We start from the raw sequence: 21,583 nt of genomic DNA on the forward strand, positions 1-21,583 counted from the left end.
AACAGGGACTTTCAAGAAAGAAAGCAGGGAATTTGAAGGAGGTGGGTTTGGGGTGGATTAACGTGAATATAAAAGATCGAGGATTTGGATGGGGGACGACAAGAGGTGGTGGTGAACAGGTGTTTTGAAGGCTTGGAGGGAAGAATGGGATTGAACTGAGTGAGGGAGTTTATTCTAAAGGTGGGAAAAAAGAGGAATGAAAGCGTGAAGGTGAGCAGTGATTCGTGATTTTGGTAGTTTTACCAGAAGGGGCTTGGTGCGAAAGATGCCAATGATTTGAAATGCCTTGGTTTCCACAGTGTGAAGCTGAGAAAGGTGAGAGGCAGGAGCACTAGCCCAGAGGGGAGAGCTGTACTTCATCAGGCTGCAGACGAAAGCTTTGTTTTTTTTGGTCAGGAGCTCAGGTGGGCTGAGGAAGGACTATGCACGATGGAGGATTCCCAGTCGGCAACTGGCCTTTGAGGCCAGGTTGGAAATGTGGCCTTCCCAGGAAAGATCGTGGCAGATAGTGAGACCCAGAAGCTTGATAGAAAGGACTTCTTCCAGAGGATTGTTGAGAATGTGGGTGGGGTTTTTCCAAATGGTCCTTTCGGAGAGACACAGTGACAGTGAGATTTGTCCGGATTGAAAGACATGTTCCATGTGTTGGAGCAGTTTGTGATTTTACCCAGATCAGCAGAGAGCGAAGAAGCTACTGCTTGCCGGTCTGAGGGATGACAGATGGTACGGCAGAGGGTTGAGTCATCAGCAAAGAGATAAAGAGGATTTTCCAGAGATTCAGAGAAATCATTGATGAAAACCATAAAAAGAACAGGGCTCAGAACGCTGCGTTGAGGAACTTCAGCCTGGAGAGGAAGAGGGGATGAAAGAACTCCATTTGGGGCCACACGTTGACTGTGACAGGAGAGGAAGTCTGCGAGCTATGAGTGGAGATTGTCTTGGATGCCGTTCTTAGCTCATTTCATCCTTTACCTTGCACTTCTATGAGCTTCGATTTTATTACCTGTCGGGGCCGAGGCAACTACCTCAAGGAAAGAAATCAAGTAAGTTCATGTACCAGCCATTTATTCCGGAAGAGAGAAGACACTTCCGTGCACGGAAGGAAGACCCCAGCCAGCTACATAGTTGCAAGCTGAATACAAGGTTTCAGAGCTTTTCTGAGCGTTTATATACAGTTTTTACCAAGATATCAGATGGAACTGTGTTGACTTCAAATAAACCACATGCAATGGTATTCGTCTGTCAAATGTCACATACAATGGTTTTGGTTTGTTCAAAGATTCCTCCTACAATGGCATACAATGGTTGGAGTTTGTTTTCTGATACAAGGGTAGGGGTGTGGGGGTGTGGGGGGAGTAAGAGAGAGTCATTGTTTCATTCTGCTGACTGCATGATCAGAGGTCAAGAGTTTATTATCAGATATGACTTTACAAGAGGTTATTTGCACGAAAGTAAAGCTCATGTGTGTGTTTTTCTTTCAAGCTCACTCAGCATGTATACCAAGCTCACTCAGCATGTATACCAAGCTCACTCAGCATGTATATTTTAGTTTTATCAGTTTTCATGTCTATTAGCTCAACCAGCAAATTATTTCTAAACTCAGTTGATTGAATCATTTAAGCAAATAACGAAGTAAATTTTGATTCTTACATGATTATTGTATTACGTTTAATACTCCAGCTCCCACAGTTTCCCCCTTTTGTTATAACGGAGCAATCCTCACAATTTGTTCTGTAACGACAAACCAACTAATAAACAAATGTCACCCTCAGGGTGACCCGTATCTTGCCAAAAGGTGACCATGTGTGACTTCTTTAACGTCACACTGAGGTGAACAGAGCTGCTATCCACCAGGAGCGACTCCTTGAGGAATATCTGCCTACGAGAGATTCCGATGAGAATCGTTCTGCAGAGTAACCATGAAAAATATGCGTTTGCCTCATAACGTCACCAAATGATGTCATAATGTCTCAAGCTTGACATATTGAGAAAGCACTCATCGAGGCGTTCAATTTGAGGTACGACACAATATGGTTCCTAAAACTTGAAAATTTGACCTTGGGGTCAAATATGTTTGACCTGAGGCACAAACCATGAAGGTCAAGGCCAATCGCCACCAAAAATTAATCAGCTGAGCGCCAGACCATGAACTATATTCCCATGAAGTTTGAAAACTATCCAATCAAAATGACTCAAAAAATAAGGGTTTCGTCGACTCCCCTGATTTGCGACAGTGACCTTGACCTTTGACCTTGACCTTGACCTTCAAAATTTTATGCGCTGAAAGGGACCTCTATAGGCCTCTGATATGCGAAGTTACAAAAATTTCCAATTATAACTGTGCTCTGCAGAAATTTTATACATGATTACAGACAAACAAAAAAATAAAAAATAAAAAAAACATAAAAGCTGACTAACATATCTTGCAAAAACTTTGTTTTGGCAAGATAAAAATCAACATTTGTCATTTTGTTTGCGGGAGGCTCGTTTCCACCGCGTCACCCAGACTTGCGCTCTGTGGTGAGTTCACAACCTGGCAAGTGGATGCAACACAACGCGGTGCCACCACCTCCCCTCCACAGAGTTGGGGCATCCAGGCGATTTTGGAAGGAAAGAACCCTGTGCATACTGAACATATTCATCCAAGAGGCAATCGCCTTTTCCATTCATACGAATCAAATTTTATTTGAGAAAACCGCTTGAATTCATTTTCCCCTGAAGTTTTAAAGGTATTTCTATCATTCCACATCTTTTTATTATCATCAACCATCTGCTTTTGGCTCGTTTGCAATCATTGGTGAATTCTTTCAACTGGGTTTTTGTCATTCCCAAAGGCACAAGTGTCTGTACTTTCATATTTTCCAAAAGATTCCACCGTCACGGTGTCTCGACTTAATTTTATACAAAGTTCTTCATTTTCTGGATCTTCTGGATCTTCAGAGATGATTGGTCCAGGGAAACTTGATGTGCCAGCACCGTTGTGACTGTGGTAAATTTTCACACACACACACACACACACACACACACACACACACACACACACACACACACACACACACACACACACACACACACACACACACACACACACACACACCGATCATTACTTTAATCATGATATGATGACAACAATAGCAATGATCAACATGTGGAGTATCCATGTTCCTCCTCCACCAAACACTCCCATTAACCAAGATACAAACCCTCCTTCCTTAAAAGAGCCATGTTTCTCTGCAGCTACCTTCCTTACGTGTTGTACCACGTCATGGACATGTACCTTCAACAAAGCCTGGGGTTCTACAAGATTATTCATTCGCATCCTTATATCTATCCTTGTCCCAGTAATTTGTCCCTCAATGGTTACTGTTTCTTCCCCCTGAGATATTGAGGCAAAATTTGTATCGGGGAGCGTGATCATCTTTTTCCCTTGTATATAGGAAGTTACGTCTCACCCAATTCCAAGGTTAGTTCCAGTGCCAATAGTCAGGACATTTGTATCCCTCCTTTTTCCAGTTACTTGTTATCTCTCGTACTTGCGCACTGACATCCCCTTTTGTCCCTCCTATTCTCGTTCGGACTGGATTAGCTTGTCTACATTCCAGGTACTGACTTGTATCTTCCCCTGAAAATGGGACTGCTGAGAGGGGCAGTCCATGCTTGGCTAAGTGGGGTCGCTGTGAGCAAACCCAACACTTGCTTTTGTTCATATTTTCAGCATGTTGTAAAGATATTGCTAACGAGATGTTCAATGGATGTTCAGTTATCCCTTCATATAACACTCTGCCTCATTTCAGGCATACAGTCTGCGTCCCCTGAATCCCGTGTGACATGGGGTGCATAATTACATAGAAGGTGTCATACAGGTGTTTGTCCCATACGTGGCTATCTCATGCAATTGATCCCTATGTTTACCTCCTTTTTCTTTGCGTACTCTGTCACGACCCATTCATCGTTTCCCCTGCTCTCAACCAACCAAACATTCTGTTCTCCATGACATTCTCATAATACCCTCACTGTCTGTTATCTTCCATATTATCCCAATTATGCACGTGCTAATCAAGAGCACTGCGACATGTGTCAAAAACCTCCGGTAACGTTCTTCCCACTTGCAGATTTCCTTTCTTCTCTTTACAACTTCCTGTATGCTTTTTGCAATGAGATGCGTGAATCTATATTTGTACTTGATAACTGTGGTGGTGACCAATAATACCTTGATGTTCATACAGCGATCCGTCGCCAGGCTGGATGCTGTGGTGTTCCTCTGCAGCTGGTCTGCTCGTGCTTGTCTGACCTGGGAGTCAAACTCTTTGACAACCTTTGTTAATGCAGAACAAAAGTTAATATTTGTCTTGTCCATCATGTATATGTCCAAATGTTTTATAGACACTTCACGAGCGAACATTCCGTCCATTTCTCTGTGAAGACGGTTGAGTGTTCCCTTCATGACTCTTTCCGTTTCCTCATTGGTTGTTAACCCAGCGTCTCTCGAGTTCTCATCAGCTATTCGTTTCTTTCATCTCTGATGTCTTTCAACTTCAATATTCCATTCTTGAGAGAGACGCAGTCATGGTCAGTGGCGCCACTCCTTCAAGTAGCGCCCAGAGCATGTGCCATACCTGCTATCCCTTAGGTACGCCATCGACCAAGGTTGACCCTTCAGTCAGTACTATGTGGTATCATCCCTTTGTACCCTCCATTCTCTTTCAGGTGATACAAATTTCTGCCTCATACCTGAAGCAAATACTGTCTTGACAAATCCCCTACTTTTATAATTATTGGCCCAATTTCCTTTGCTCTGTATCCTTTTGCAACAGTTAATGAAGCATGTGATGTTTTATTCATGGATTGGTCCATCAAATAGCACTGTTGTGTAAATTCTACCTCAAATCCAATCCAAATATCAGTTGTTGCAATTTTGAATTCCACATTCTGTAATTCATTTGCATAATTCACATTCCCTCATTCAAACATCATAGAATCCAATACAGTGCAGGGGTTCATTCCATTGTGCCATATTTCCATCGTGATGCCATACCCAATGTTCGATAACGGGAAATTTGTTTGTATTTCTTCCAAATTCTGCTCAGCCATCTCTCACATGGGCCCATTGTTATAATGAACAATGAATGTTGATCAATAGAAGTGACTTGAACAATCACCTCCATAAACCCGAAGGAACTCGCACAAGTTCAAATAGTGCAATTTGAGATACCATTTTTAAAAGTTCCTTTCAAACAAACTCATCAATATTCATAAACCAATGCTATCAGACTGGGCATTCAATCAACGTCCATTCGAGAGGCGGAATGTACTTTGATGCCTTGTCAGTTTGCGAATATAACAGCATGAGTATTGATGTCCATTTATATATTATATTTGCATATTTGTTCGGCAATGATGAGCAACTTCATAAACTACACAACAATCTTGGCATAACCATTCGAATGCTAATTCTGCTCTTCAAAAGTGCTCCCCAATACCAGGCGATCCTCCAACATCCGTGTAGCCGTTGTGCCCGGCTGAGTTGCGGATGTATTATGTCCATAGGCACAGGCATAACCCTCAGATCCACAGCCGTAACACAGAGAAAATGGTTTTTCACCATCGTGAACGATTTAAATCATCACTCATTCACATGAACTCATTCAAACATGCCATGGAAACCATGGTGATCAGATACCTTGACCCATGTTTCATGGAGTAATACAAACAGCTGGAATCAGAAATGCAATGGCAAACCACCTTCTGTAATCTTTGCAGAGGTATAAACTCCAGTGCAGTCACCGGTTTGTCATGGCTTTCGCCTGGCATCCTCATCTGCCAGCATCCGCCCACACCTTGAGTGACCTGCACCTGCATACTCCTCCATGCAGCACCTTCCACCAAATTTGAATAGTTTTTACCGTCAATTTTAAATCTTTTCTCCATCACACGAGGTACTCATTTCTCTCGTAATTTGATATGAATACATTTGCTTCAACTTCAAAAAGTTTCAATATCCTTCATCTGTAAACCTCTGTCCTGGTGCTTCACACGCAAGGCACCAAACATCCCGAATCATGCCTCACCAGGCAAGCAAGCCATTATTTGCACACCGGTAAATCACAAATTCCTGCTACAATCGACTGCAAAAACTCAGATCATAATACAGTGAGACAACCAATCGTGCGAATACAACCGATCTATTGTTTATGCTCAAAGAATTGTCGGTTTTATCATTGTCAATGACAGAGCACTTTGTCAATGACAACAACAACAATCGAACAATTGTTTTAGTTTTTAATCCCACAACCAGATTCTCACAAGCAGGTCCCCACCTGTTCTTCCATCTGCTAAATCTCAAACACACGGCCCAGGAAACAAGCACACTCACAGCAGGGTGTACTCCTGCCCCGCCTCACTGTACGTGAACTGCTGTTGTTTACATTTCATTTAAGATTCATTCTTTTCCTTTTCTCGAAATCTAAAACTATATATTCTTTTTAAATAAGATCTTATTATTCCAACGACGTTTGCACACTCTCCACTGAATACTGAATGTTGACCTCACCCGTTTATGCTAAATCTGAAGATCAATTGTTCTTACAACCGACTTTGCATATACACACCACCCCCCGCCCCCCTGAACTCCTCAGGTTTTTCTTTTTGTTGTTGTTTTTTTACAGCCTTGTATCTTTCCTCAATTAATCTCAGGTGGGATTATTGCTGTTCTTAAATGAGTGTCATTGTTGCACTCGAGCATTATAACCTCTTTCGTTTTGTCCTTCCGGTGCGACATCCGGCCACGTGACTAATTCCTTGGGTTTCCGCCATATCCTGACTGGCAACACCGCTGTCATCAATCCTACCACATCCTCGTGGTTTCCTTTGTTACAAAACAATATTTGTTCAATGAATCCTTCTGGATTGTCATCATCATCTTTCATTTGCATTTTTATGGCTTGTAAATCACTCTGGTTCCTGCTCTCGCTTCTGCCGCTGTTGGGAGGAAAGCTATCGCCAACAATATTTTATGTACTTTTCAAAAAGTAGATTGTCGTCTTTCAAACTTCCTCTTATACTTGTGCTTTTCACTTGCTCCTCTCAAGGCTCTTTTCAGCTCTCGAATCGACTGGTTTTCGAGTTGTTTTTTAATTTTTTTTCTCTTTCAATCTTTCTCTTCTTAGATTTTCAATTCTATTCGGGGTGAAATCTTTGCTTTTTCTGTTCTCTGTCCACAACTTCACATCTTTTGAAGTTCTCGACCCGTATGTTTTGTTCATATACTCGGAATTTGACCTGCCAGGAGCGTATCCTGGTCTCCTATATTTTGTTGTTGATTCCCCATCACTGTTTGTCAGCGTTTCCTTTTCGATCTCTTTAAACACTCGTCAGCGTTTTCTTCTCTTGAGTCGTTCTTTGCACCTGCTGGCGCTTTCCCTTGCTCTATATCGTTCTTACCACTTCTCAGTGTCCTTTATAGCGATTAAACCCTTTGGCCACTTCTGCTTTCTACCAGCCCTCCGCGGCCCCTTCCTCACCTAACCTCCCAAGTAAGGACTTGGTGATAATCCTGCATTTCCCGCCCTCTCGACTCGGTCACTCTTTATAACAATCCCACGTCTCCCGCCCTGCCAGACTCTGTGATCCTTTCAATACGTAAGGCCTCCGCTATTTTACACAACTTGACCATCTACGCAACGTACATCCACACTTTTATCAGAAACCTACCAGATGTTACCCTTATCTGAAGGAATAAACTTCTTATTTTTCTTAAAAATAAAATAAATAATTTTTTTAAAACCCGAAAGTAAAATAAAATAAATATATTTCTTCTATCTTATCCAATAAACAGATCTGTATGTGTCCTTACCTTTCAAATTTTGGTTTGAAACCGAGCAACCTCCGTGGAGGTAGAGTTGCATGGACACATGGACACGAAAAGGGTGCAAGTGATTAAGGTCTATGGAAGGTTTAATTACCTGTACTTCTGGAGACTGATGTTTATCTTTTTAAAATCTCGGATCAGCCGTCTGTAAGAGACTGATGTTTCATCTTACTTTCCTGGAGTGCTTGTACGACAGAGTGATGATGGATCTACTGCGAAGCATCACATCTTCTTCTCCAGTGACCGTTCCTGAAACTTCTTCCTCTGCACCCACATCAACAAAAGGATGTCAAAATCCCTCAATACCATTGTCCTCATCATCTCCATCATTATTAAGTCTTCCATCGCAATCCTGGAAATATTATATCCTATCAATTGGTTTCTGCATCTCAGTTGAATTTTTCTTCCTTCTTTTGCATTCAATTTCACATCTTTATTGTCTTCATTACAAGCTCCCACTGGATGATTCAAACAATTAATTTTAATTTTAATGATCGTTCATGTCTACGCAATGACTGACACGTGTACAGTAACAGTCATGCCTGACTTCCACCAAATGGAAGGTTTGTTTGCTGATTGTCTGGATTCGAGTTCAGCAAAATATTTGTTTGTCTTCAACACTGTTGAGGCACAGCCAAAACGGGACATGACGCAGGTGAAGAACAGGTCGTTTAGACCATGTTTGGAATAGTTTATAATGTACGACAAGAATCTTGGCAACTTACGTTCCAACTGGTACGATGGTTTCAGGTGAGCTGGACGAAGCACCTTCTGAGGGGCCTTTGGGAAAAACAACACAAATATGAAAGATGAAACACATTGATATTTTCATCAGTTTAATAACTTGTTCAGAAAGGGCCACAGAAGGAAATGCATGGATGGAACAGGTAATCGTTGAAAAGGTGAATCGGGTGATCTCATCCAATCGAACGGAGGTGAAGTTCTTGTTCTATATTCTGCATGGGAATAACCATTTCTACAAGATACCTTCCCACAAAAATTATAATTACAATTATCTCCACAATTAATGATATTCTTCTTCATCGAAGGAAGTGTTAACAGCAATGTCTGTGAAAGACAAAGTGCCAAAATTTATTTCAACTTCATGTTTTGATCTTGGAGCGAGTTGTGTTTGCACTCAGTGTGTTCACCTGACCTGTCAAAAGGTATTGAAAAGTGCTCACCTGTTGAAGGTCTTGCATCGCATTTGCTTCTGCTTTGGCTGCCAGTCGTCATGGTGAGGTTTCCGTTCAGGAGGCAGCCAATGAGAAACGCAAGTTGGTGATTAATTGCTTTTCATCAACAATGAGACCCCACCATGGTTTTCTGAAGCTTTGGTGTCTTCACTCCAAAAGTTTTGGTTCGTGTTCTGATGAAATGTTAAATGTCCATCAGGAGTGAAATTCCCTATCCTTGACTGGAGTTTCCAAAAAAGGTTTCGGTTATGGCTCCGATATGATCTCAGGTAAATTCACTTGTTTGGAAGAGACCGTGTGTTGATGGAAATAGTTTTCAATAGAATATACTGTCTTTCTTTTATAGTGTGGAGCATGAGGAGACTGTATCATGTGAGATGGGACATGAGGAGGGACGGTGGTGATCTTTGGAGATGAGGCGGGATGGTCCTCATCTACGGAGATGAGGGTTTTCCTTGGGCTTCTTCAGGAGGATGACTTTGTCTCCTCTGATGGTGTATTGCCCATTTGGATCACTTTCTCTCTTTTTGTCAAGATCACTCAGCAGCAACTCTTGTTTTTCTCTTTGGAGCTGAGTGTAGTCTGGAGTGATAAATATATTTCTTGTCCACAGAGAGGGATCATTCAAATTCCGGATCTTCTTATTATTCGTAAGAACCTGATTCCTGTCAGACTCGCATCTGAAAACAACTTTTATGGGTCTGGAGCTGTTCTCAACATAGCGTCCAATGCGGAAAGTCCGTTCAGGCTCGATGTCCAGGTTCATGGCTTTTATTAATTTTGCCACAGCCTCCGTATCATGTTCACCTTTTCCCTCCTTCACTCCACGGAACATGAGGTTGTTTTTGCGCCTTTCAATTTCCGCTCCTTCGTCCTTGAGAAAATCAGATTGAGAAGAATGTTGTGGCTCCCGTTTGGGTTGCAGCCAATGAACATCGTGCTGTTTCTGCTGACGTAACCTGACTTCACGTTGAGGCTTCGGTTGTTTTTTGAGGACATCACTGAACAGTTGTTGCTGCTGTTGCTCGTCATCACTGTGAGGGTTCGGTTCAGTCGGCGGCAGCAAACCAACATTGCCCTCTTTCTGCTGTTGCTGCTGCAGCTCGTCATTCGTTCCAAGCATTTCTTCCTCGTTTTTCTCAGCAAGCTTTCCTGTATTTTTTACTTCGGTCTCTATTACCAAGACCTCCTTCTCCCTTCCCTCCACATTATTTTTTCTGTCGCTCATCTCGTTCTCTCGAACCGTTAACATGAACTCTTTCAGTTTGCATTTAACTTCACATTGTATTCGTTCTTCCTTCTGTTCTCTCTCTCGAACACGAATCTCTTCCTCGTTTTTCTCAGCAAGCTTTCCTGTATCTTTTACTTCGGTCTCTCTTTCCAAGACCTCCTTCTCCCTTCCCTCCACATTATTTTTTCTGTCCCTCATCTCTTTCTCTCGAACCGTTAACATGAACTCTTTCAGTTTCCATTTAACTTCACATTGTTTTCGTTCTTCCTGGTGTTCTCTCTCTCGAACACGAATCTCTTCCTCATTTTTCTCAACATGCTTTCCTGTATTTTTTACTTCGGTCCCTCTTTCCAAGACCTCCTTCTCCCTTTCCTCCACATTATTTTTTCTGTCCCTCATCTCTTTCTCTCTAACCGTTAACATGAACTCTTTCAGTTTGCATTTAACTTCACATTGTTTTCGTTCTTCCTTCTGTTCTCTCTCTCGAACACGAATCTCTTCCTCGTTTTTCTCAGCAAGCTTTCCTGTATCTTTTACTTTCGTCTCTCTTTCCAAGACCTCCTTCTCCCTTTCCTCCACATTATTTTTTCTGCCCCTCATCTCTTTCTCTCTCACCGTTAACATGAATTCTTTCAGTTCCCATTTAATTTCACATTGTTTTCGTTCTTCCTGGTGTTCTCTCTCTCGAACACTAATCTCTTCCTCCAATTTACGCAGCCTGCACTCTCCATCGTTGAGCTCCTCTCCTTTTTCGTGCATACGAATCTGCCGTTGATATATCTCCTCATCTTTCCCATTCATTAATGCTTCAAACGCACTTTGTCTCTCCAGCTCCTCTTCTTTACCTCTCTGCAAGTGTTGCTCCTGCTGCTGCACACGTTTCTTCCAGTTCTGAATCTCGAACATTCTATTTTCCACAACCAGCGTTTTCTGGTTAAGTTCTTTATTTTTGCGTTTGATCCACATTCGGACTTGGAATTGGTCTTTTGTTCGTGCGGATTCTTCTTTCTTTCTCATCCTGAGCTTTTCTTCATTCTTCCTCTGTTCTTCCTCATTTTTCCTCTCCTGTTCATCTATCTTTCTCTGTTCTTTTTCATTTTTCTGCCTTTGCTGTTCCTCCGTTCCTTTCTTCCGGTCCTTTTCCTCCTTTTGCCATAACTCTTTTTCCAGTTTCCATTGCAAGTCCTTTTTCATCAACTCATGTTCTATTTCCTGCACAAACTTCTCTCTTTGTACAAGATTTCTTTCTTTTTCCACCAACCGAGCCTCATATTCCTGAAGCTTTTCTTCCTCTGCTCGTAAAACCTTTTCTTTCTCTTTTTGATGTTCTTCCTCTTGTTCATCATCACCAAAGTTCTGTTTTGCTGTGAACTCCATTTTGTCAGTAATTTCCAGAACGTCCTTTCCCTCTGCTTTCTGAATCTCAAGGGGTTCGGTTTCCCAAACCTCCGTGACCAACGGTGGATTAAGTTTCGATTCATTTTTCCGTTTCACTTTGCATCGACATCGTAAACTGCAACAAAACAAACAAACATTTTCAGTTCAAGCTTAAATGAAGTTTTACATCACATGAAAAGGATTGAACACATGGTTTTGTAAAGCATAAACAAACATGTTCCACGAGTGTTACAATTCTGGAGGATACGGAATATGGAGCATGCAGATGTAACTTAAACAATGTCCGTAGGAGCGGTGTGGAACGATGAATCACACTTGATTATTTGAAGAATCTCATGTAATGGTCGAGGATGTTATGAACTTTTGCATTTGTTTTTGCTGAAGAAGGAAATTGTGACTTTTTTGTAAATCAAGCCTTACTTTGCTGGAATTCCATCGGTAACATTTTGTCATGACGTCATTTGGTGGGTATCTTGGGTTTTTAAAATACCTGCCGTTTCAGAAGTATTTTTTCCCACAACTTTGACGTTCACAAACAAACTATTCCTTGGAAATCTTCGTAGCTGGAGTTTTCGTTTATATTGACAAGAAATGTTAAATGAGTAACCTTCAAGAGTCTTCCTTAAAACATCATTGCCACTTTGGTTCAACATAAAATCCAGTCAGAGGTTTCAACTTGTGTCACATTCGTGGAACATCATTCATATTGTTACGGATTCGCGCCCGCCGGCGTGCTGACGGCCACGTAACTCGAATCGCGGCACGTCGCCCACCGGACGGTCAATCCAGTCGTGACCCTCTCGGACTAACGCCGGGAACCAGTCACGGGTGGACCTTTCGGTCTCACCGCGATCGAGCCAATCAGCCCCCGCGTGGGATAGGGTTGCTCGCCAAATTCGACCTACCTAAGTACCCACACGGAGGGTAGACCGGGCGATCGCACCTCGCCGCAGGTCGACTTCGGGCACGGGCCACTTAAGCGACCCGTTCCGTACTATCGGGATAACCGAGCGGTGTTATCGTCGGCCTCGACGGTTCGATTAATTATCGGGCGTATTCAGCCCACTACCAACCCTTTACGTGAAGCAAGATGAGGATTCAATGAAAGAAATGACGAAGCGAAGCGGGAAACAGTTCAACACAAAGCACATTTATTCGCGCTGAACGGAAAGCACACATATTCAATTCCACCAAAAGCACATAGAAAAGGAAAAGAAACACAATGCAATTTTACACAAAAACAAATGCGACAATGCAGATCTACTACCGATTACGCGAGCACACGGCAACACTTATACAATTCTACTTCACAGACGGCGCCGACAACACACATTCCCAAAAACAAAAGAAAAGAGAATACCCTCAAGGATGAGGCGGGCCTGAGGCCGAGACCGGGTCGGGCCTACGCGTCTGGTGATGAGACGCGGAGCGGCGATGGTGCCTCAACTCCGCGGGCCTCGCGGGCAGTGTCTGGTAGGGGGTGGGAAAGGGGCCCCCTTGGTCGCACTATCTCAGCGCGGGGGGAAACAGGAGGGGGTTGCTGATGCTCGGGGTATAGAGGATTTCTACTCTGCCTCGAATCCCGCGACGAGCGTCTCCACCTCGGCCAGGTCGCGCCGTCGGCCTCCCTGGTGTGCAGCTCCCTGCACGACGCGAGCACCCCCTCGTCTGCCCTCGCCGCCTCTCCACAGCTCCGTCTTCTTTGCTCTGACTCCAACGCACACAACGACGACCAACTCCTTCTTGCTTCTTCCCAACTCCACCGCCCGCGAAGTCTTAACTCTCTTCGACTTGACGAACGCGGTCGCTTATATAAGCCCCGTGGCTTCGCTCTTGACCCCCTGCCTTCGACCTTTCACCTCGCTCCCCATTGGCCCGAGAAAAAGTGGGCGTGAATCCATTTTGATCCATAAATTTGCATATAGCGATCGCCCTCCAACGCCCTGGAGGCGGGGCCAAATCGCCCCTCGCTCACCGATTGGACGGAACAAAAGTGGGCGTGTGTCGTTTTTGATCCGTTTTTGAAGTGGAAAATCCGTGGTTTTGTACACGCTGTTCGGCGCGCGCCCTGCAAGAGTCCAACACCGGTACCCACAAGCGGCGCAAGAACGGTGGCGATGCGACGGTTGCGAGGTGTGACGTGAAGCGGCGCCGCGGTGGGTGGTTGATGTTGTGGTTGGTGGTGGGAACAATGGCGGTTGGTCCAAAATAAAGATAGTAAAAGAAAAACGGCTGTCCTGAAGAGTCGCAGCACGCATGAATAACATTTATTCCCACTAGACAACGGGTTTGGGCCTAACTACACATATACTTACGGAGATATCTCACCGAAGGGACCTGAATGGTGGTTTTCGAATTTGGTAACCACAACAATATCATCACGTGCTGTGTCTAAAGAAATTAAATTACATCACTTATACTTCATCGATTAAGGTAATGGTAAATGGACTTTTTTAGAATATTCACCATGGATCAAGTTATCAAAGGAAGAAGTGTGAGAAAGAAAGAGCTGTGTGAGAAGAAAGTATCACTCAGTAAAGCAAGAGCGATGAGGAAACTGTGTTAAAAATTAACAAAATACGGAGGCAACAAGGAACAAGCATTTGGTGAATTGGAAAATGTTCTGTTTACACATCCAATAACAAAATCAATCTGAATATCAAGGAAATCATCACGTGGAATCTATCCATGTCTGGTTATCCTTCATTATTTCAGATAGATTGTTCTTACAAAAACAAAGAGCTCGTTGTTCTATCACTTGAATCATCATCAACTTCTCATGTTTCACATTATGTTATGGGAAACATGATGGCATCCACAAAAGAGCTCCCATTCAACAAACCAATAATAGAATTAAACTCTTCTTGTATTGTCAGACAGATACTGATGAAAAGCTTGTTGATACTTAAAACAGAAAGAACCTTCAAAGAATCAGCATTTGAAACTTTTCCAAAGTGTGCACAGAACAGGCAGATTATGACAATCCAGAATTTGTGTGAGTTGGACAAAGGCTGCTTTGAATTGGAGCAGACAAGCTTACAGCGAAGAAAGCCACTTTACATAGAGATTGACATTAAAAAACCAAGTCACCTGGATAAAACCGAGTCACCTGGATCGAGATGAAAGAAGAAGCAAACTTGCTGTTCCTTCACAAGACAACTTCACTGACAAAGAGGACGACCCAGTGCTTCAGAATCTATTAAATATACTGGTTTCAGCAGCACAGTGTTTGTCAAATCAAAATGTGTATTTTGTCAACGAATCACAGATGAGGAAGAGCCCATAGTGCATGAAAAACTCCAGAAGGGACAATTCCTGGTAACATCGGAGGAAACAATCCAAGAAATTGTTAACAGCAGTCATTATGCCTGGAAAGTTCGGCTTGCCGACATGCTGTCTTCTGGAGATTCACTGTCTCGTCTAATGGAGATTTCTGTCTTCTGGAGATTCACTGTCTCATCCTCTGGAGATTTCTGTCTTCTGGAGATTCACTGTCTCGTCTAATGGAGATTTCTGTCTTCTGGAGATTTCTGTCTCGTGACGTTTTGAACCACTGCACGTCCTGCTTCACAAAAAACTGGGAAAAGCACATTCAGCGTCCAGGTTATGAAGTGAAAACACTTGAAAACAGGGTACCAATCATCCAGCCTTCAGTGAGTGTTGCATTTATTGCCACAGACTGAGAGTTCTTCAGTGTTCTGCAAGACCAAGTTGATGAGGGGCAGTATATCGACATTGCTGAATTGCAAAAGTGCAGATTTTTCATGAATTCTCAAGACAGACTGCTGAAACTTTTGCAGGTTTTTTTGTTGACACACAGGTTAGTGAATACACAACTATAATTACAAACATCTTCCCACAGTGAAGGCTTTCCAAAGTTCTACCGGACCTGCAAATGACTAATGAGGTATTTACACCAAATTTAACTTGATTAATGCAGCAAAAGTGGGTTTGTTCATGGCAGCCATTTTGAAATGAAGATGGTCACCATCCAGAACTTTGAGAAAATTTTAACTTCTTTGCATGACAAATGTGGGTATTGCCACCAAAATAGACTTCATATGACATTCAAAGCCCAAGTTGTTGGGAAATTTGGTGTAACATGGTGGCCATCTTGAAATTCAAAATGGCCCCAGAACATTGGATGAAAAAAATGTTACCAATGGATTTTGGACACCTTATCATCCCTTCCAACAATTAAACAACACATTCCATTTGTAAGAAAAAAAAATTCTCGTCCTTTTTAATCCAACATATCATCGTACACAATAAACTCTCTCCAAATATCTGAGCGATCTTGTTCTCTCGTGGATGAAGGTATGATAGATATTGATGAATAAGTCACTTGTGTTCTTTACCAGTGAATGCAAAGCTTTCTTTTGGGGCTCCCCTTGTTGTTGAACCAACATGACGGATCAAATGTGATTACAACCCAAAATAAAAGGAAGGAAATCACGATGAACGCGACGTCGCGAACCACAGACATCCCTCCATCCTCAACAGCATCATTCTGGAAAACCTGTGGAAATAGACAAGGGCAGGAGTAGGAGGAATGTTTATTTTTCATTTAAAATTAAATAAACAATGTTTTTACAAATATTTTACGAAATCTAAAAGTTCATGACAAAATAAGAACAACATGATCTTGAAATGTTTTAAATACAAACACTATGGCTCATGGAATGGTCGAGAGTTGACTCGTTTATGTAATAACTGAGTGATGATGAGAGAGGAGATTCGAAGGGCATGGAGGTAAAGCATTCTGGGACTAGTGTTTGCTAATCCACTTGCTGGATGTATGTATTTTAGGCTATCAAATATAACCTGTCACTTCACTGATGGGAATACGATAAGTTGGGACAAAAATAGGGGGGCAGAGGGAGGGTGGAGGGGGGGAGCAAGGAGGGGTGTGGGAGCAAGGAGGAAAGGAGAGAGAGGAGGGGTGGAGGAAGTGACGGCACCGTGAGGTGAGAGGAATGGAAGGCACACGTGTGGTGGAGCATTAATTCCGATTCATAGTCTCATCAAAATGATTTTCCATTTTATACTGATAATACGAGAAATACTGCCTGGAGACCAACACCACTCGGACATGTCCAGAGGAAAACACCGTCTGGAGACAAACACCGCTTGGAGACAACACCGCTTGGAGACAAACACCGCTTGGAGACAAACACCGCTTGGAGACAAACACCGCTTGGAGACAAACACCGCTTGGACACAAACAGCGCTCAGAGAAATCCAGAGACAAACACTGCCCAGACGCATCCAGAGAAAAGCAATGCCCTGTCGTGTCCGGATCCAAGCTGTCTGGAGACACTCGCCACCCAGCCATGTCCGGAGATAAATACAACACTGGCAAGTCTGGATACAAACACCGCTCAGAGGTTGAGAGAGGTAGAGAGAGAGGGAGAGAGATGGAAGGAGGGTGCTGCACTGCATGAGGAGGGGGAGGAGTGTGGATGCGACAAAGAAAGAGTGACAGAGAGGGGTGGTGAGGTTGGGGAGTCAGACATGAGAATGTTCATGCTGTTGAACAACACACACACACACACACACACACACACACACACACACACACACACACACACACACACACACACACACACACACACACACACACACACACACACACACACACACACACACACACACACACACACACACACACACACACACACACACACACACGGCCAATATCGCCAATTTTTTGGTGATCACCTGATTGGAGTCGGTGTGATTACTGATTACAGTACGCACTGTATACAACCCAAAAACCTTGAGTTGCTTTCAGCCTTGTTATGGGAGAATTTCAATCAACAAATTATGAAAACAACATTGTATGATAGATGTTTCAAGATGATGAATGTACTTGTGATATGATAAAAAGTGAAGTCGACGACAAGGATGTAAATCTGTGTATTCCCTTTTCTGACATGTTGTGTTTCCTGTCAGGAATCACTTGGTGAATTGAAATTAAATTCAAACTTTGATCGGAACTCGATGGGACGGCCCATCATGCTCTGATTGGTCAAACTTGTGAAAACAACACACCCCTCACTCCAAGACCAACCAACTCCCCCCATTTTAAATCCTCCCTCCGGTCCTGATTTAAAGAAAGTGACTCCGATCGTGTTGTTTACCTTCCCCAAGTACAATACGTTGTTATTTCTCACAATCCCCACTTACCTGATGTGATGGACGGGACACTCCACTTCCGAGGATGGTGAGCACAAACAGCACGATGGGAAACATCGTTGGTGCATCGTGCATGGTTGGTGCACGGCTCTCCACGAACTGAAGATTTAATGATACCGCTCTGTCTAAAGAGTTCTCCATTGTTGCACGTCTTATTGTGATGTCACAATGGACAGTGGCCACGCCCTCTTCCCTCCTCTGCATTCATATCTCAACAGAGATATAACTACATATTTTTGTTCCAAACAACCTCTTCCAGTGAAGATCACGTGACCCAAGGTTGATGAACAACACGAGTCCTTTCTCTTTCAAATCTTTTACCCAAATGAGAACAGGATTTAACTCGTTCATTTTTATCAGTTGGGATTCTCATGAGAAACCTTGCACAACAGACGTGTGTTTATTTAATTAATGTTATTCATGATAACCCTTGTTATAAAGGAGCTTACAGAGTGAGTAATGGTCACCTCCTTATTTATTTATATCTCTTTGGTATTAGTGTGAATGAACATTCATTTCGTGTTTGCACGTGCATACGTAATAAATAGATAATAGTTTATCTATTCACACCGAACCACCTCGTATTCTCAACACATCCAATACTGAAGGTGGACGAAGGTGATGTTTCCACCCATGTTTGTTCCTTGTGAAATCGAACATTTGTAAATTAGGATAACGGAGTTTGGTAGGGAGTGTTGTTCTCCATCGGAAGGGAGAGCACGGGGAAATGGCGTCTCCGTGAAATACTCACAAAATGATCCGTTTAAAAATACTATGGAGTCAATCAATACGTCTTGGAAACCTTATACCGTTTATTAATTAAATACGAGCTGGGGAACCTGGTGCTACCTGTTCTGATCCTGTTTATTAATTAAACATGAGCTGGGGTACCTGGCGTTACCTGTTTTAATCATGTATATTCATGAAATAAGAGCTGGGATACCTGGTGTTACCTGTTTTAATCCTGTTTATAAATTAAACATGAGCTGGGGTACCTGGCGTTACCTGTTTTAATCCTGTTTATAAATTAAACACGAGCTGGGGTACCTGATACCTGTTTTAATCCTGTTTATTCATTAAATACGAGCTGGGATACCTGGTGTTACCTGTTTTAATCCTGTTTATTCATGAAATACGAGCTGGGGTACCTGGCGTTACCTGTTTTAATCCTGTTTATAAATTAAACATGAGCTGGGGTACCTGGCGTTACCTGTTTTAATCCTGTTTATTCATGAAATACGAGCTGGGATACCTGGTGTTACCTGTTTTAATCCTGTTTATTCATGAAATACGAGCTGGGGTACCTGGTGTTACCTGTTCTAATGCTGTTTCTGAATTGAACACGAGCTCGGGTAACTGGTGCGACCTGTTTTATTCCTGTTTATGAATTATTCACGAGCTGGGGTACCTGGTGTTACCTGTTCTAATGCTGTTTGTGAATTGAACACGAGCTCGGGTACCCAGTGTTTCCTGTTTTAATGCTGTTTGTGAATTGAACACGAGCTGGGGTACCTGGTGTTACCTGTTTTAATCCTGTTTATAAATTATACACGAGCTGGGATACCTGGTGTTACCTGTTTTAATCCTGTTTATAAATTATACACGAGCTGGGGTACCTGGTGTTACCTGTTTTAATCCTGTTTATAAATTATACACGAGCTGGGATACCTGGCGTTACCTGTTTTAATCCTGTTTATTATTCATATACGAGCTGGGGTACCTGGTGTTACCTGTTCTAATCCTGTTTATGAATTAAATACGAGCTGGGGTACCTGATGTTACCTGCTTTAATCCTGTTTATTAATTATTCACGAGCTGGGGTACCTGGTGTTACCTGTTCTAATGCTGTTTGTGAATTGAACACGAGCTGGGGTACCTGGTGTTACCTGTTCTCATGCTGTATATTAATTGAACATGAGATGGGGTACCTGGCGTTCCCTGTTTTAATCCAGTGTATTTATGAAACACGAGCTGGGGTACCTGGTGTTACCTGTTTTAACCCTGTTTATTAATTAAATACGAGCTGGAGTTCCTGTTACCTGTTTTTATCCTGTTTATTAATTAAATACGAGCTGGAGTTCATGATGTTACCTGTTTTAATCCAGTTTATTAATTAAATCCGAGCTGGGGTTCCTGATGTTACCTGTTTTAATCCTGCTTATTAATTAAATACGAGCTGGAGTTCATGATGTTACCTGTTTTAATCCTCTTTATTAATTAAATCCGAGCTGGGGTTCCTGATGTTACCCGTTTTAATCCTGCTTATTAATTAAATATGAGCTGGAGTTCATGATGTTACCTGTTTTAATCCAGTTTATTAATTAAATCCGAGCTGGGGTTCCTGATGTTACCTGTTTTAATCCTCTTTATTAATTAAATCCGAGCTGGGGTTCCTGGTGTTACCTGTTTTAATCCTGTTTATTAATTAAATTCAAGCTGGGATACCTGGAGTTACCTGTTTTAATCCTGTTTATTAATTAAATCCGAGCTGGGGTTCCTGATGTTACCTGTTTTAATCCTGCCTATTAATTAAATACGAGCTGGAGTTCATGATGTTACCTGTTTTAATCCTGTTTATTAATTAAATACGAGCTGGGGTTCTTGGTGTTACCTGTTCTAATCCTGTTTATTAATTAAATTCGAGCTGGGATACCTGGTTTTACCTGTTTTATTCCTGTTTATTCGTGAAATCCCAGTCTCGGTTTACCAAGCTCCAAAGAAAGAGACTCCGATCGTGTTGTTTACCTTCCCCAAGTACAACACGTTGTTATTTCTCACAATCCCCACTTACCTGCTGTGACGGACGGGACGCTCCACTTCCGAGGATGGTGAGCACGAACAGCGCGATGCTAAACAACATGGCTGGTGCACGGCTCTCCACGAACTGAAGATTTAATGATACCGCTCTGTCTAAATAGTTTGCTATTGTTACACTTCTTATTGTGATGTCACAATGGTCTGTGGCCACGCCCCCTTCCCTCGTCTGCATTCATATCTCAACCGAGATCTAATTTTACATTTTTTGTTCCAAATAACCTCTTCCAGTGAAAACCATGTGACCCAAGGTTGATGAACAACACGAGTCCTTTCTCTTTCAAATATTTTATCCCAATGAGCACAGGATTTAAAACGTTCATTTTGATCAGTTGGGATTCTCTTTTGAAACCTTGCACAACAGGCGTGTGTTTATTTAATTAATGTTAATGACAACCCCAGTTTCATGGAGCTGACATTGTGAGTAATGGCACACCTCCTTATTTATTTATATCTCTTTGGTATTGGTGTGAATGAACATTCATTTTGTGTTTGTACGTGCATACGTAATAAATAGATAACCTCTTACAGATTCACACCGAACCACCTCGTATTCTCAACACATCCACTACTGAAGGTGGACGAAGGTGATGTTTCCACCCATGTTTGTTCCTTGTGAAATCGAACATTTGTCAATTAGTATAACGTAGTTTGGGAGGGAGTGTTGTTCTCCATCGGTCGGGAGAGCACGGGGAAAATGGCGTCTCCGTTAAATACTCACAAAACGATCCGTTTAAAAATACTTTGGAGTCAATTAATAAGTCTTGGAAACCTAATACCGTTTATTAATTAAATACGAGATGGGGTACCTGGTGTTACCTGTTTTAATCCTGTTTATTAATTAAATACGAGCTGGGGTACCTGGTGTTACCTGTTTTA

General features: G+C 42.4%; 1 protein-coding gene across 1 annotated transcript; it reads right to left on the minus strand.

Moving 5' to 3' along the window:
• Nucleotides 1–1,500: 1,500 nt before the first annotated feature.
• On the minus strand, nucleotides 1,501–20,760 carry LOC147022433 (uncharacterized). The gene is made up of 6 exons (XM_085893315.1): nucleotides 20,682–20,760; nucleotides 16,051–16,211; nucleotides 9,052–11,807; nucleotides 8,593–8,647; nucleotides 4,211–8,131; nucleotides 1,501–2,984 (listed from the first exon to the last, which is right to left on the minus strand). Exons 1-3 carry the CDS (start codon nucleotides 20,748–20,750, stop codon nucleotides 9,494–9,496), a joined length of 2,544 nt encoding a protein of 847 aa, XP_085749441.1. The 5' UTR covers nucleotides 20,751–20,760; the 3' UTR covers nucleotides 1,501–2,984; nucleotides 4,211–8,131; nucleotides 8,593–8,647; nucleotides 9,052–9,493.
• Between the last annotated feature and the right edge of the window lie 823 nt (nucleotides 20,761–21,583).

The sequence above is a fragment of the Eptatretus burgeri genome, chromosome 8 (assembly GCF_056783735.1).
Source record: "Eptatretus burgeri isolate ZD-2024b chromosome 8, Ebu_testis_v1, whole genome shotgun sequence".
Lineage (NCBI taxonomy): Eukaryota > Metazoa > Chordata > Myxini > Myxiniformes > Myxinidae > Eptatretus > Eptatretus burgeri.

Excerpts from the sequence above, each read along its gene's own strand:
- LOC147022433 (XM_085893315.1), bottom strand. The coding sequence starts at position 20,750 with ATGTTGTTTAGCATCGCGCTGTTCGTGCTCACCATCCTCGGAAGTGGA. Across the intron at positions 16,212-20,681 it reads CGTCCCGTCCGTCACAGCAG|GTTTTCCAGAATGATGCTGT; the intron begins GTAAGTGGGGAT and ends CTATTTCCACAG. Across the intron at positions 11,808-16,050 it reads AGAAAGCTTTGCATTCACTG|TTTACGATGTCGATGCAAAG; the intron begins GTAAAGAACACA and ends GTTTTGTTGCAG.